Source organism: Oncorhynchus masou, chromosome 10 (assembly GCF_036934945.1).
Source record: "Oncorhynchus masou masou isolate Uvic2021 chromosome 10, UVic_Omas_1.1, whole genome shotgun sequence".
NCBI lineage: Eukaryota > Metazoa > Chordata > Actinopteri > Salmoniformes > Salmonidae > Oncorhynchus > Oncorhynchus masou.
The window spans coordinates 47161491-47174068 of record NC_088221.1 but is presented as its reverse complement, the minus strand read 5'-3'; the positions used below and the strand labels follow the sequence as shown (position 1 = coordinate 47174068).

At 41.9% G+C, this 12578-nt stretch overlaps 1 protein-coding gene across 1 annotated transcript; it reads right to left on the bottom strand.

Annotated features, from left to right (window-relative positions):
* Positions 1-7345: 7345 nt before the first annotated feature.
* Positions 7346-8308, bottom strand: LOC135546883 (trace amine-associated receptor 8c-like). The gene has a single exon (XM_064975445.1). It carries the CDS (start codon positions 8306-8308, stop codon positions 7346-7348), a length of 963 nt encoding a protein of 320 aa, XP_064831517.1.
* Between the last annotated feature and the right edge of the window lie 4270 nt (positions 8309-12578).

Sequence of the window (12578 nt, the reverse complement as noted above, 5' to 3'; positions counted from 1 at the left end):
CTAAAACGGTAGGTGAGGGATTGTTGCAGTCACTCATTAGAGCAGTTCATAGACTGCTTACAGGGTAAGGGAAACAATATCTACATACATCATTTAACTGAACATTATGCTGAAAGGGTTACTACCTGTAATACGCTACAAGAGAAGTTGGCCAAATACTTACGACTTTTTCAAAATGGGGGAGGGGGGGACTTGATTCATAAGGTGTATTCATTTCTTAACACTGTTCAAATCAAATCAAATGTACTTATATAGCCCTTCTTACATCAGCTGATATCTCAAAGTGCTGGACAGAAACCCAGCCTAAAACACCAAAAAGCAAGCATTGCAGGTGTAGAAGCACGGTGACTAAGAAAAATTCCCAAGAAAGGCCATAACCTAGGAAGAAACCTAGAGAAGAATCAGGCTATTAGGGGTGGCCAGTCCTCTTCTGGCTGAGATTATAACAGAACATGGACAAAATGTTCAAATGTTCATGAATGACCAGCATGGTCAAATAATAATAATCACAGGCAGAACAGTTGAAACTGGAGCAGCAGCACGGCCAGGTGGACTGGGGACAGCAAGGAGTCATCATGTCAGGTAGTCCTGAGGCATGGTCCTAGGGCTTAGGTCCTCTGAGAGAGAGAAAGAAAGAGAGAAAGAGATAATTAGAGAGAGCATACTTAAATTCACAATTCACACAGGACACCGGATAGGACAGGAGAAGTACTCCAGATATAACAAACTGACCCTATCCCCCCGACACATAAACTACTGCAGCATAAATACCAGAGGCTGAGACTGGAGGGGTCAGGAGACAATGTGGCCCCATCCGATGACATCCCCTGCACAGGGCCAAACAGGAAGGATATAATTCAATTGACTGATTTCCTTATATGACTGTAACTCAGTAAACTCATGCATTTATATTTTTCTTCAGTATAGAATAAGTCAAGTTATCCCTCTGTAACAGATTGTGAATTGTATTGCTATCCTTTGGCATCTGTGTTATGAGAAATAATCACGAGAGTGATACGGTGTTGTTTTCTCAATTCAACTTTTAGTTCAATCTTTACAAAAGTCACACATTACAAAACAACAGAAAAGCCATTATACAAATAACACAGCAAAATATCTTATTAACAACGCACATGTTCATTCACAATAGACATAAAATGGCAGGTACTCTCAGCACGATGCTATTCTTCACTACAACCGAGCAGGGCTCATATTTCTCTCTTCAAACTTAACACTAACTTCCTCCAGATGTTACTGAGACACACCTTAACACTCTTGACATGTTAGCGAGTTATAACATTTAAATTACTCTTTTTATCATCAATAAAGTACCTGAAAACAGGGGAGAAATCATCACGAGAGTGATATGGTGTTGTTTTCTCATTTCAACTTTTAGAAAAGACCCAGATTTCCCCAGGAATATGGGTGGAGACCAGAGCAATCGATCTCCGGCTCATAGATTAAGAGGATTTAGTAGATCACAGATTAACACTTTTAGGCACCACAAAATAAAGTAATCAATATAATGTTTACACATTACTCTCACAATTCGTACCCTTTGTACGCTTGACGGATATGAACTTTAACACAATTATGAATGTTTTCAATCTCTATCAACTAATTACTGAATGCATGAACTTTTTAACCTTAGATGTTTTAAGATCCTCACATACTATGAACTTACTAATACTTTTTAATGTATAACAGGCTATGAATATTTCCTTTAACCTGTCACATCTGCACATACTGAAAGCAATTGATGTCCCCTGTTTCACTCTGCAGGAAAACATTTTAAGAAATGTGGCTCTTTACTCCAGCACTTTGGATGTGAGACCATATGTTTATGGTCCTAATCCAGGCACTTGTCATCTCCCGTCTGGATTACTGCAACTCGCTGTTGGCTGGGCTCCCTGCCTGTGCCATTAAACCCCTACAACTCATCCAGAACGCCGCAGCCCGTCTGGTGTTCAACCTTCCCAAGTTCTCTCACGTCACCCCGCTCCTCCGCTCTCTCCACTGGCTTCCAGTTGAAGCTCGCATCCGCTACAAGACCATGGTGCTTGCCTACGGAGCTGTGAGGGGAACGGCACCGCAGTACCTCCAGGCTCTGATCAGGCCCTACACCCAAGCAAGGGCACTGCGTTCATCCACCTCTGGCCTGCTCGCCTCCCTACCATTGAGGAAGTACAGTTCCCGCTCAGCCCAGTCAAAACTGTTCGCTGCTCTGGCCCCCCAATGGTGGAACAAACTCCCTCACGACGCCAGGACAGCGGAGTCAATCACCACCTTCCGGAGACACCTGAAACCCCACCTCTTCAAGGAATACCTAGGATAGGATAAGTAATCCTTCTCACCACCCCCCACCCTTAATGATTTAGATGCACTATTGTAAAGTGGCTGTTCCACTGGATGTCAGAAGGTGAATTCACCAATTTGTAAGTCGCTCTGGATAAGAGCGTCTGCTAAATGACTTAAATGTAAATGTAAATGTAAAATATGAGGCGACATTATAGAATGTCACCTTTTATTTGAGGGTATTTTCATACATACAGTGCATTCGGAAAGTATTCACACCCCCTGGCTTATTTTAAAAGTATTCTAAAATGTATTAAACACTTGTTTATCTCTCATCAATCTACACACAAACCCCACAAACAGCTTTTTTATACATTTTTGCAAATGTATTAAAACTGAAAAACAGAAATGCCTTATTTACATAAGAATTCAGATACTTTGCTATGAGACTCGAAATTGAGCTAAGGTGCATCTTGTTTCCATTGATCATCCTTGAGATGTTTCTACATCTTGATTGGAGTACATCTGTGGTAGGTTCAATTGATTGGACATGATTTTGAAAGGCACACACCTGTCTATATAAGGTCCCACAGTTGACAGTGCATGTCAGAGCAGAAACCAAGACTGGAAGGAATTGTCCATGGAGCTCCCAGACAGGATTGTGTCAAGGCACCATCTGGGGAAGGATACCAAAACATTTCTACAGCACTGAAGGACCCCAAAAACACAGTGGCCTCCATCATTCTTAAATGGAAGAAGTTTAAATCATAAAGACTCTTCCTAGAGCTGGCAGCCCGGCCAAACTGAGCAATCGGGTAGAAGGGCCTTGGTCATGGAGGTGACCAAGAACCCGATGTTAACAGAGTTCCTCTGTGGAGAAGGGACAACCTTCCAGAAGGACAAACATCTCTGCAGCACTCCAACAATCAGGCCAGACGGAAGCCACTCCACAGTAAAAGGCACATAACAACCTAGGAGTTTGCCAAATGGCACCTAAAGGACTCTCAGACCATGAGAATCAAGATACTCTGGTCTGATGAATCCAAAATTGAACTCTTTGGCCTGAATGCCAAGCGTCGCATCTGGAGGAAACCTGGCACCATATCATACGGTGAAGCATGGTGGTGGAAGCATCATGCTGTGGGAAACTTTTCAGTGGCAGGGACTGAGAGACTAGTCAGGATTAAGGGAAAGATGAACGAAGCAAAGAACAGAGAGATCCTTGATGAAAACCTGCTCCAGAGCTATCAGGTTCTCAGACTGGGTCAAAGGTTCACCTTCCAAAAGAACAATGACTGTAAGCACACAACCAAGACAATGCAGGAGTGGCTTCGGAACAAGCCTCTGAATGTGCTTGAATGGCCCAGCCAGAGCCCAGAGTATAACCTGATCTGATGTCTGTGGAGAGATCTGAAAATAGATATGCAGAGACGCTCCCCATTCGACCTGACAGAGCTTTTGAGGATCTGCAGAGAAGAATGGGAGAAACACCCCAAATACCCTGTAATCGCTGGCATAGAGGCTTCAATGAGGTACAGCATAAAGGGTCTAAATACTTAGGGCTCTCCAGAGGATGGTGTAGTCTGCCAAACACATCACCGATGGCACCCTGCCTGCCCTCCAGGAAACCTACAGTACCCGATGTCACAGGAAGGCCAAAAAGATCATCAAGGAAATCAGCCACCTGAGCCATGGACTGTTCCCCCCGTTATCATCCAGAAGGCAAGGTCAGTACAGGTGCATCAAAGCTGTGACCGAGAGACCGAAAAACAGCTTCTATCTCAAAGCCATCAGACTGTTAAATATTCATCACAAGGCGACTACCACCATGTTACTCAACCCTGCATCTTAAATCAAATCAAATCAAATCAAATTTTATTTGTCACATACACATGGTTAGCAGATGTTAATGCGAGTGTAGCGAAATGCTTGTGCTTCTAGTTCCGACAATGCAGTAATAACCAACAAGTAATCTAACTAACAATTCCTAAACTACTGTCTTATACACAGTGTAAGGGGATAAAGAATATGTACATAAGGATATATGAATGAGTGATGGTACAGAGCAGCATAGGCAAGATACAGTAGATGGTATCGAGTACAGTATATACATGTGAGATGAATATGTAAACAAAGTGGCATAGTTAAAGTGGCTAGTGATACATGTATTACATAAGGATGCAGTAGATGGTATCGAGTACAGTATATACATGTGAGATGAGTATGTAAACAAAGTGGCATATTTAAAGTGGCTAGTGATACATGTATTACATAAGGATGCAGTCGATGATATAGAGTACAGTATATACGTATGCATATGAGATGAATAATGTAGGGTATGTAAACATTATATAAGGTAGCATTGTTTAAAGTGGCTAGTGATATATTTACATCATTTCCCATCAATTCCCATTATTAAAGTGGCTGGAGTTGAGTCAGTGTCAGTGTGTTGGCAGCAGCCACTCAATGTTAGTGGTGGCTGTTTAACAGTCTGATGGCCTTGAGATAGAAGCTGTTTTTCAGTCTCTCGGTCCCAGCTTTGATGCACCTGTACTGACCTCGCCTTCTGGATGATAGCGGGGTGAACAGGCAGTGGCTCGGGTGGTTGATGTCCTTGATGATCTTTATGGCCTTCCTGTAACATCGGGTGGTGTAGGTGTCCTGGAGGGCAGGTAGTTTGCCCCGGTGATGCGTTGTGCAGACCTCACTACCCTCTGGAGAGCCTTACGGTTGTGGGCGGAGCAGTTGCCGTACCAGGCGGTGATACAGCCCGCCAGGATGCTATCGTTTGTGCATCTGTAGAAGTTTGTGAGTGCTTTTGGTGACAAGCCGAATTTCTTCAGCCTCCTGAGGTTGAAGAGGCGCTGCTGCGCCTTCTTCACGATGCTGTCTGTGTGAGTGGACCAATTCAGTTTGTCTGTGATGTGTATGCCGAGGAACTTAAAACTTGCTACCCTCTCCACTACTGTTCCATCGATGTGGATAGGGGGGTGTTCCATTTGCTGTTTCCTGAAGTCCACAATCATCTCCTTAGTTTTGTTGACGTTGAGTGTGAGGTTATTTTCCTGACACCACACTCCGAGGACCCTCACCTCCTCCCTGTAGGCCATCTCGTCGTTGTTGGTAATCAAGCCTACCACTGTTGTGTCGTCCGCAAACTTAATGATTGAGTTGGAGGCGTGCGTGACCACGCAGTCGTGGGTGAACAGGTAGTACAGGAGAGGGCTCAGAACGCAGAAAGCATCCTCTTAGAGGACGCTGCCCTGTGTACATAGTCATGGAATCACTGGTCACTTTAATAATGGAACACTAGTCACTTTAGTAATGTTTACATACTGCTTTACTCATCTCATATGTAAATACTGTATTCTACTGTATTTTTTGTCAAAACCACTCAGACATTTCTTGTCCAAGTGTTTATATATTTCTTAATTCCATTATTTAACTTTCATATATGTGTGTATTGTTGTGAATTGTTAGATACTTCAGCACTGTTGGAGCTAGGAACAAAAGCATTTCACTACACCTGCAATTACATCTGCTAAACATCTGTATGTGACAAATACAATTGGATTTTTAATTGATTTTGTAGTATATTGAAGGTAATAACCCTTGAAACATAATGTTCAGTATATTAGATATTGGTTCCCTTACCCTATAAGCATTCTCTGAACTGATCTTTGTCTGTGCCACTCTGACATTGCTCATCCATATATTCAAATATTCTTAATTCCTGTGCTTTACTTAGATTTGTGTGTATTAGGTATTTGTTGTGAAATTGTTAGATATTACTTGTTAGATATTGCTGCACTGTCAGAACTAGGTGCATAAACAGTTTGTAACACCCGCAATAACATCTGCTAAACACATGTTTTTAACCAATAAAATTGTATTTTATTTGATACTAATGAGTGCAATCAGTCACTGCCAACAAACAAGAATGTTATAATTTTCAGACAAACACGTTACTTCCTTCATCACACTATTACAACACTGTGACTGTTTTGGAATAAAATGTTCAATATATTTTGTTTAACATTCTCTGTGTTTTGTGCTTATTTTTTAACCATTGATATAATCTAAGTCATTTTGAATCTTTAAGGAGCATCAGGTACTGCTGGAATATCTATCAATAGCATGTCCATCTTTATGTGATAAATTACACTGGTCACTGTTCAAAACATTTATAAAGTATTATAAAGTATGAATAGTCCTCCCTTTAGATTAGAGACTGCAAAACTACTTTACTAATGATCAGTAGATGGTTTATAAGTTCACTCATTAAACATCTGATGAATTATCTCCTGAAACAGGATTACATAATATAAAAGTTGTTTTAAAAATGTGTGAATAACGAGCTTACAAAAATAAATATGGTAGTATTGATATATTAATTATGAATAAACTATTTACTAATCCATTAGAAACTATTTAGTGTGTTAACCAATATCTATAAATGTGAGAATACCAAGCTGAGTAACATTTCACAAATGAGGCCTTAATATCAAATGGTGAGCAAACTGTAAATGCCTTACAAATGGTTTATTACTGAATGTTATTATAAAGTGTTACCCACAATTGGATGTTCTTACATTTTAACATCAACTACTTCCAAAAAAGGTATTTAGACCAGGACGTTATCTGATAAGCAGTATTGTACATTTCAATTTAACACTTGGGGAAGACGTTGTGTCCCAATTGAGCCACTAGATGGAGATGTTAAACAACATATAGAATGACTCATGACTCCTCAGAATGTGCTATTAGAACACTAACATACTATTTATCATTAACATGGAACAACCACAGCCTTAGGTATTTGGAGAACAAAATCCACAATGACTACAATGTCTTTTATAAACCAAGCTTATGTCTTCTCCAAGTCATTCCAATCCAGACACATCATTCTGTATCAACACCACATGTACCTATGATGACAACAGTGAGCTGAGTCATGTCACTGTATTGTTACATGAAATAATTACAACAATTGTAGAACAAAACTATATCAAACAAATGTTTGCCGAACTAGGAAATCATATTATAGGAACTATAAACGTCTTATCTTCAGAGTTAAAATAAGTTTAGCTGTCACTTTGAACCATGGATAAAAAAAAGCATAAATTATTGGATTAATTAAGGAATTAAAAAGTGCCAGATAACTGGTGAAATATGATATTAAATGATCACCTATAACAGAAACAACAAAGTAAATAAATAGAGATGGAATCCAAGAAAGGAGATAGGTGAAAACAACAATAGCAAGAGTTTTTGCTGCTTTTCTCTCAGACTTATTTGCCTGGACAGTTTTAACACCAGACTCACTGTTGGTCTCATTTGAAAATACCTTTCTGGCCTGTGATCTGGCCACCACAAAGATGTTCATATAAAGTGTTATAATAATAGAGCACGGGACAACCAATATAAAAACAATGTACATTATATTAACCCATGTTATTCCTTCAACAACAACACATTCTGTTAAACACCTACTGGGTGTCTGCACATTTACAAAGTTTTGTATAATAACAGCATCGTATATGATACAACAACACCAGGTAATGGATATACAACAGATAGTTCCTGGTATTGTTATTTTAGAGTGGTACAATAAGGGATCACACACAGCAACATAGCGGTCAATAGATATCAAGACCAAATTGCCCAGAGATAAAGAAGTACATAAAAAAATAATGAAGAATTGAAACACACAGAAATATTCCCCAAAACCCCAGCATGATTCCAATATTGCTACAGTCATTACTGGTATCACAATCAGTCCCACCAGGAGATCTGACACAGCCAGAGAGAGGATGAGCAGGTTGGTTGGAGTGTGGAGCTGCTTGAAGTGAGAGATGGAGATGATCACCAGTACATTCAAAAATACTGTAACTGCTGAAATCAATGAGAAGAAGATGTACAGTGTTATGTAGATAGATGTCGATAGCAAAGCCTTTCTGCAAGAAGAGTTTCCGTCTTGAAAACAGTATTGAACATCTTCATGTTTCTCCATTTGTAATAACATATAGAAATGCTGAGCACTCCTGCTCCTGCTTGGTCCTGTGTGTGACCCTGTCAGGTCCACCTTCTGACAAACTCTGAGCTCTGCCTCTATATTTATCCCTGATTTACTGACAGACACTCCCCACTCCCCAGGTTCTCTCTGCAAACACACACACACACACACACACACACACACACACACACACACACACACACACACACACACACACACACACACGCGTGCGCATGTGAGCACAGAATTAAACAACCGGTTGGATAAACAAATCAGTTGTGAAAGCATGATGTAATGGATGCCAGGATTGGATGTTTCTGTGCCCACCTCGCCTGTCCTTCAACCTTACTGATGGTTAGAGATGAAAGAAAGGGAACATTTACTCAACCTAACATTTTATTGGGGAAACATGTTATGAGTGATGTTTTGGTCACTCAAAGGCTATTTTTCAATGGAAATATGATACATGTGCAGACTAACTGGTTTAGGTGATGTCAGTGCTCAGTTTGGACCATATTCCACAACAACAGGAGAGATGACGGCAGGCCACATGTCAGCTGGTCAGTGTTTAGGAAATTTGACAGTAGGGAAGTTGATGAGATAGCATAAGTTTATGGTGTACATGCTAATAGCAAATGTAATCAAAATAGTGGCATTCCATAGGAACGTTCCATAGACTATAAAAATGTTGATCTGAACTGAATGATTAAGTTGATGCTGCCCTACAAAGGCAAAACGCTATGAATTTGTGTAACGACTTTCTTCTGTTGAAGGAGGAGCGGACAAAAATGCAGCGTGATGGTTACTCATGTTTATTGAATGAAAGTAGACTAGACGTGAAATAACTGAACATGAACAAAAACAACAGACGGAAACGTGAAAAAACTATACAGCCTGTCTGGTGAAACTAAACACAGAGACAGGAACAATCACCCACGAAAACACTCAAAGAATATGGCTACCTAAATATGGTTCCCAATCAGAGACAACGATAATCACCTGACTCTGATTGAGAACCGCCTCAGGCAGCCATAGACTATGCTATACACCCCACACAAACCCAAGACGAAACACACCACAAATAAACCCATGTCACACCCTGACCTGACCCAATAAATGAAGATAAACATAATAAATATAGACCAGGGCGTGACAGAACCCCCCCCCCCCTAAGGTGCGGACTCCCGGACGCACATCAAAACAATAGGGAGGGTCCAGGTGGGCATCTGTCCATGGTGGCGGCTCCGGCTCCGGCGCGTGACGTGGAACCCACTCTATAAATGTCTTTGTCCCCCCTCCTCGCGTCCTAGGATAGTCCACCTTCGCCGCCAACCATGGTCTAGAAGTCCTCACCCAGAATCCCACTGGACTGAGGGGCAGCTCGGAACTGAGGGGCAGCTCGGGACTGAGGGGCAGCTCGGGACTGAGGGGCAGCTCGGGACTGAGGGGCAGCTCGGGACAGAGGGGCAGCTCGGGACAGAGGGGCAGCTCGGGACAGAGGGGCAGCTCGGGGCAGAGGGGCACCTCGGGGCAGAGACAGCTCGGGACTGAGGGGAAGCCCAGCACTGAGAGGAAGCCCAGCACTGAGAGGAAGCCCAGCACTGAGAGGAAGATCAGCCAGGTATTTGGATCCGGCAGATCCTGGCTGGTTGACAGTTCTGGCAGATCCTGGCTGACTGGCAGATCTGGAAGAGTCTGGCTGACTGGCAGATCTGGAAGAGTCTGGCTGACTGGCGGATCTGGAAGAGTCTGGCTGACTGGCGGATCTGGAAGAGTCTGGCTGACTGGCGGATCTGGAAGAGTCTGGCTGACTGGCAGATCTGGAAGAGTCTGGCTGACTGACGGATCTGGCTGCTCCATGCTGACTGGCGGATCTGGCTGCTCCATGCTGACTGGCAGCTCTGGCTGCATCATGCAGACTGACAGCTCTGGCTGCTCCATGTAGACTGACAGCTCTGGCTGCTCCATGCAGACTGACATCTCTGGCTGATTCATGCAGACTGACAGCTCTGGCTGCTCCATGCAGACTGACAGCTCTGGCTGCTCCATGCAGACTGACAGCTCGGGCTGCGCTAAACCGGCAGGAGACTCCGGCAGCGCAGGAGTGGAGAAAGGCTCTGGCTGCGCTGAACAGGCGGGAGATTTTTCTGTGGCGAAACCAAGTAGGCACATGAAAGTTCACATGTTCGAGAACGCATTTGGTAAAAAAGTTTACGTTCAAATGGCTGTCCTGTGACCCGCGACATAGTGACCCGCGACATATGCCTAGTTTACTTGAAACATGTGACATATATTATCTCCAAATGTAGTCTGAACATTGTAATATGGCATAGCTGATATGACTATCTTGATATTAATGAACTACCTGGTAGACTTCAGTTATTTCCAAAATGAACATAAAGTTGAGAATAAACTATTGGAAATTCCCATTTGAGTTGTTAGTAATAGGAATTTAAGATTAAATCATTTTTTCAATATGTTTTTCAAGAAGAGAAAGTTAAAGGTATAAAGAACCATGATCGTATGGTTCTAATTGAAACATTCATGGTGCCATAAAGAACCCTTTCATAAGGTTTTATAAAGGTTCAGGGAACTGGTGACAGGTTGCCACTCAAACCAATCAACTATTTTGCATAGGTGGAGCTCCAAACTGAGGTTTTGTTTCTGAAAAATGTTCAACCACAAGCTAGCTATCATAAGAAAGGAAACTATTGGTGATTGTTAGATGCCACTCAAACACAAACTCTCATTCTGAATTTCTTTAGACTTCCTATAGTCAAGACAATGAAATAAGATGCGGAAGGATGACCTGGTAAAACTACAGGAAACCTCACGGCATATGTCATTTTGCCAGTGCATAAGAAAATTGACTGTCGGACAGTTGAAAAGATGGCATATCTTAATGCAGTATGCGCTCATGGCATACCATAGGAACATTCCATAGACTTGTACAATATCCATCTGAACTGAATTATGAAATAATGATTCAAGTTGAGGGAGACAGTTACATCATTGGGACACATAATGTGTGACATCACCTTGCACAGTATTCTGACTCAATCATATTGTTTGCATAGTTTGTTATTGTCTCAGATTCCAGAAAGACGTGTTAGCACAAACATGCAAGGCTCTGTAATAAAGACACATAACTCTAACAATTAAAGGTATCGAACAAGAACACACACACACACACACACACACACACACATACACACACATACATCTAGTACACTGTGATTTCATATTACATCAGCACCACTCAATCTTTGTTCTGTGAGTGACGTCCAAAACTCTAAGGAATTCTACCAATTAAAGGTGTTGGAGACACACTAAGTATTTCCTCCAGGGCCCTAATAAGGCCCCAATACAGCATAAACATTCAAAGTGAACCTAAGTACAGCTCTATTGTCATTTGTGTGATTACAACTTCCATTAGGCCTCAGCCTCAGTACAACCCTCACCCCTAAACTAGTCTACCCTGCACAGGTCAAGAATCCCACCACTGAATCATGACTCACAGGAGGGATCTGAACCGTGGTATCCTGAGTGGATAACCAACATCTTAACCTGTTGAAACTCTGGGGGCGCAATTTCAATTTCATTGGATGAAAAACGTTCTCGTTTTAAACAAGATATTTTGTCACAAAAAGATGCTCGACTATGCATATAATTGATAGCTTTCGAAAGAAAACACTCTGACGTGTCCAGAACTGCAAAGATATTTTCGGTGCGTGCCCTAGAACGTGAGCTTCAGGCAAAACCAAGATGAGACGGCATCCAGGAAATGAGCAGGATTTTTGAGGCTCTGTTTTCCATTGCCTCCTTATATGGCTGTGAATGCGAGAGGAGTAAGTCTGCCCTTTCTGTCATTTCCCCAAGGTGTCTGCAGCATTGTGACGTATTTGTAGGCATATCATTGGTAGATTGACCATAAGAGACCACATTTACCAGGTGTCCGCCCGGTGTCCTGCGCCAAAATTGGTGCGCAAAAGTCAGCTGCAAGTATTTTTCCACAGAATTCAGAGAAGAATACAGGCTTCCACGAACGATATATCAATGAAGAGATATGTGAAAAAACACATTGAGGATTGATTCCAAACAACGTTTGCCATGTTTCGGTCGATATTATGGAGTTAATTCTGAAAAAGTTTGACGTTTTGGTGACTGAATTTTCGGTTCGTTTCGGTAGCCAAATGTGATGTACAAAACGGAGCGATTTCTCCTACACAAAGATTCTTTCAGGAAAAACTGAACATTTGCTATGTAA

Coding starts and splice junctions, on each gene's coding strand:
- LOC135546883 (XM_064975445.1), bottom strand. CDS start 8,308: ATGGAGAAACATGAAGATGTTCAATACTGTTTTCAAGACGGAAACTCT.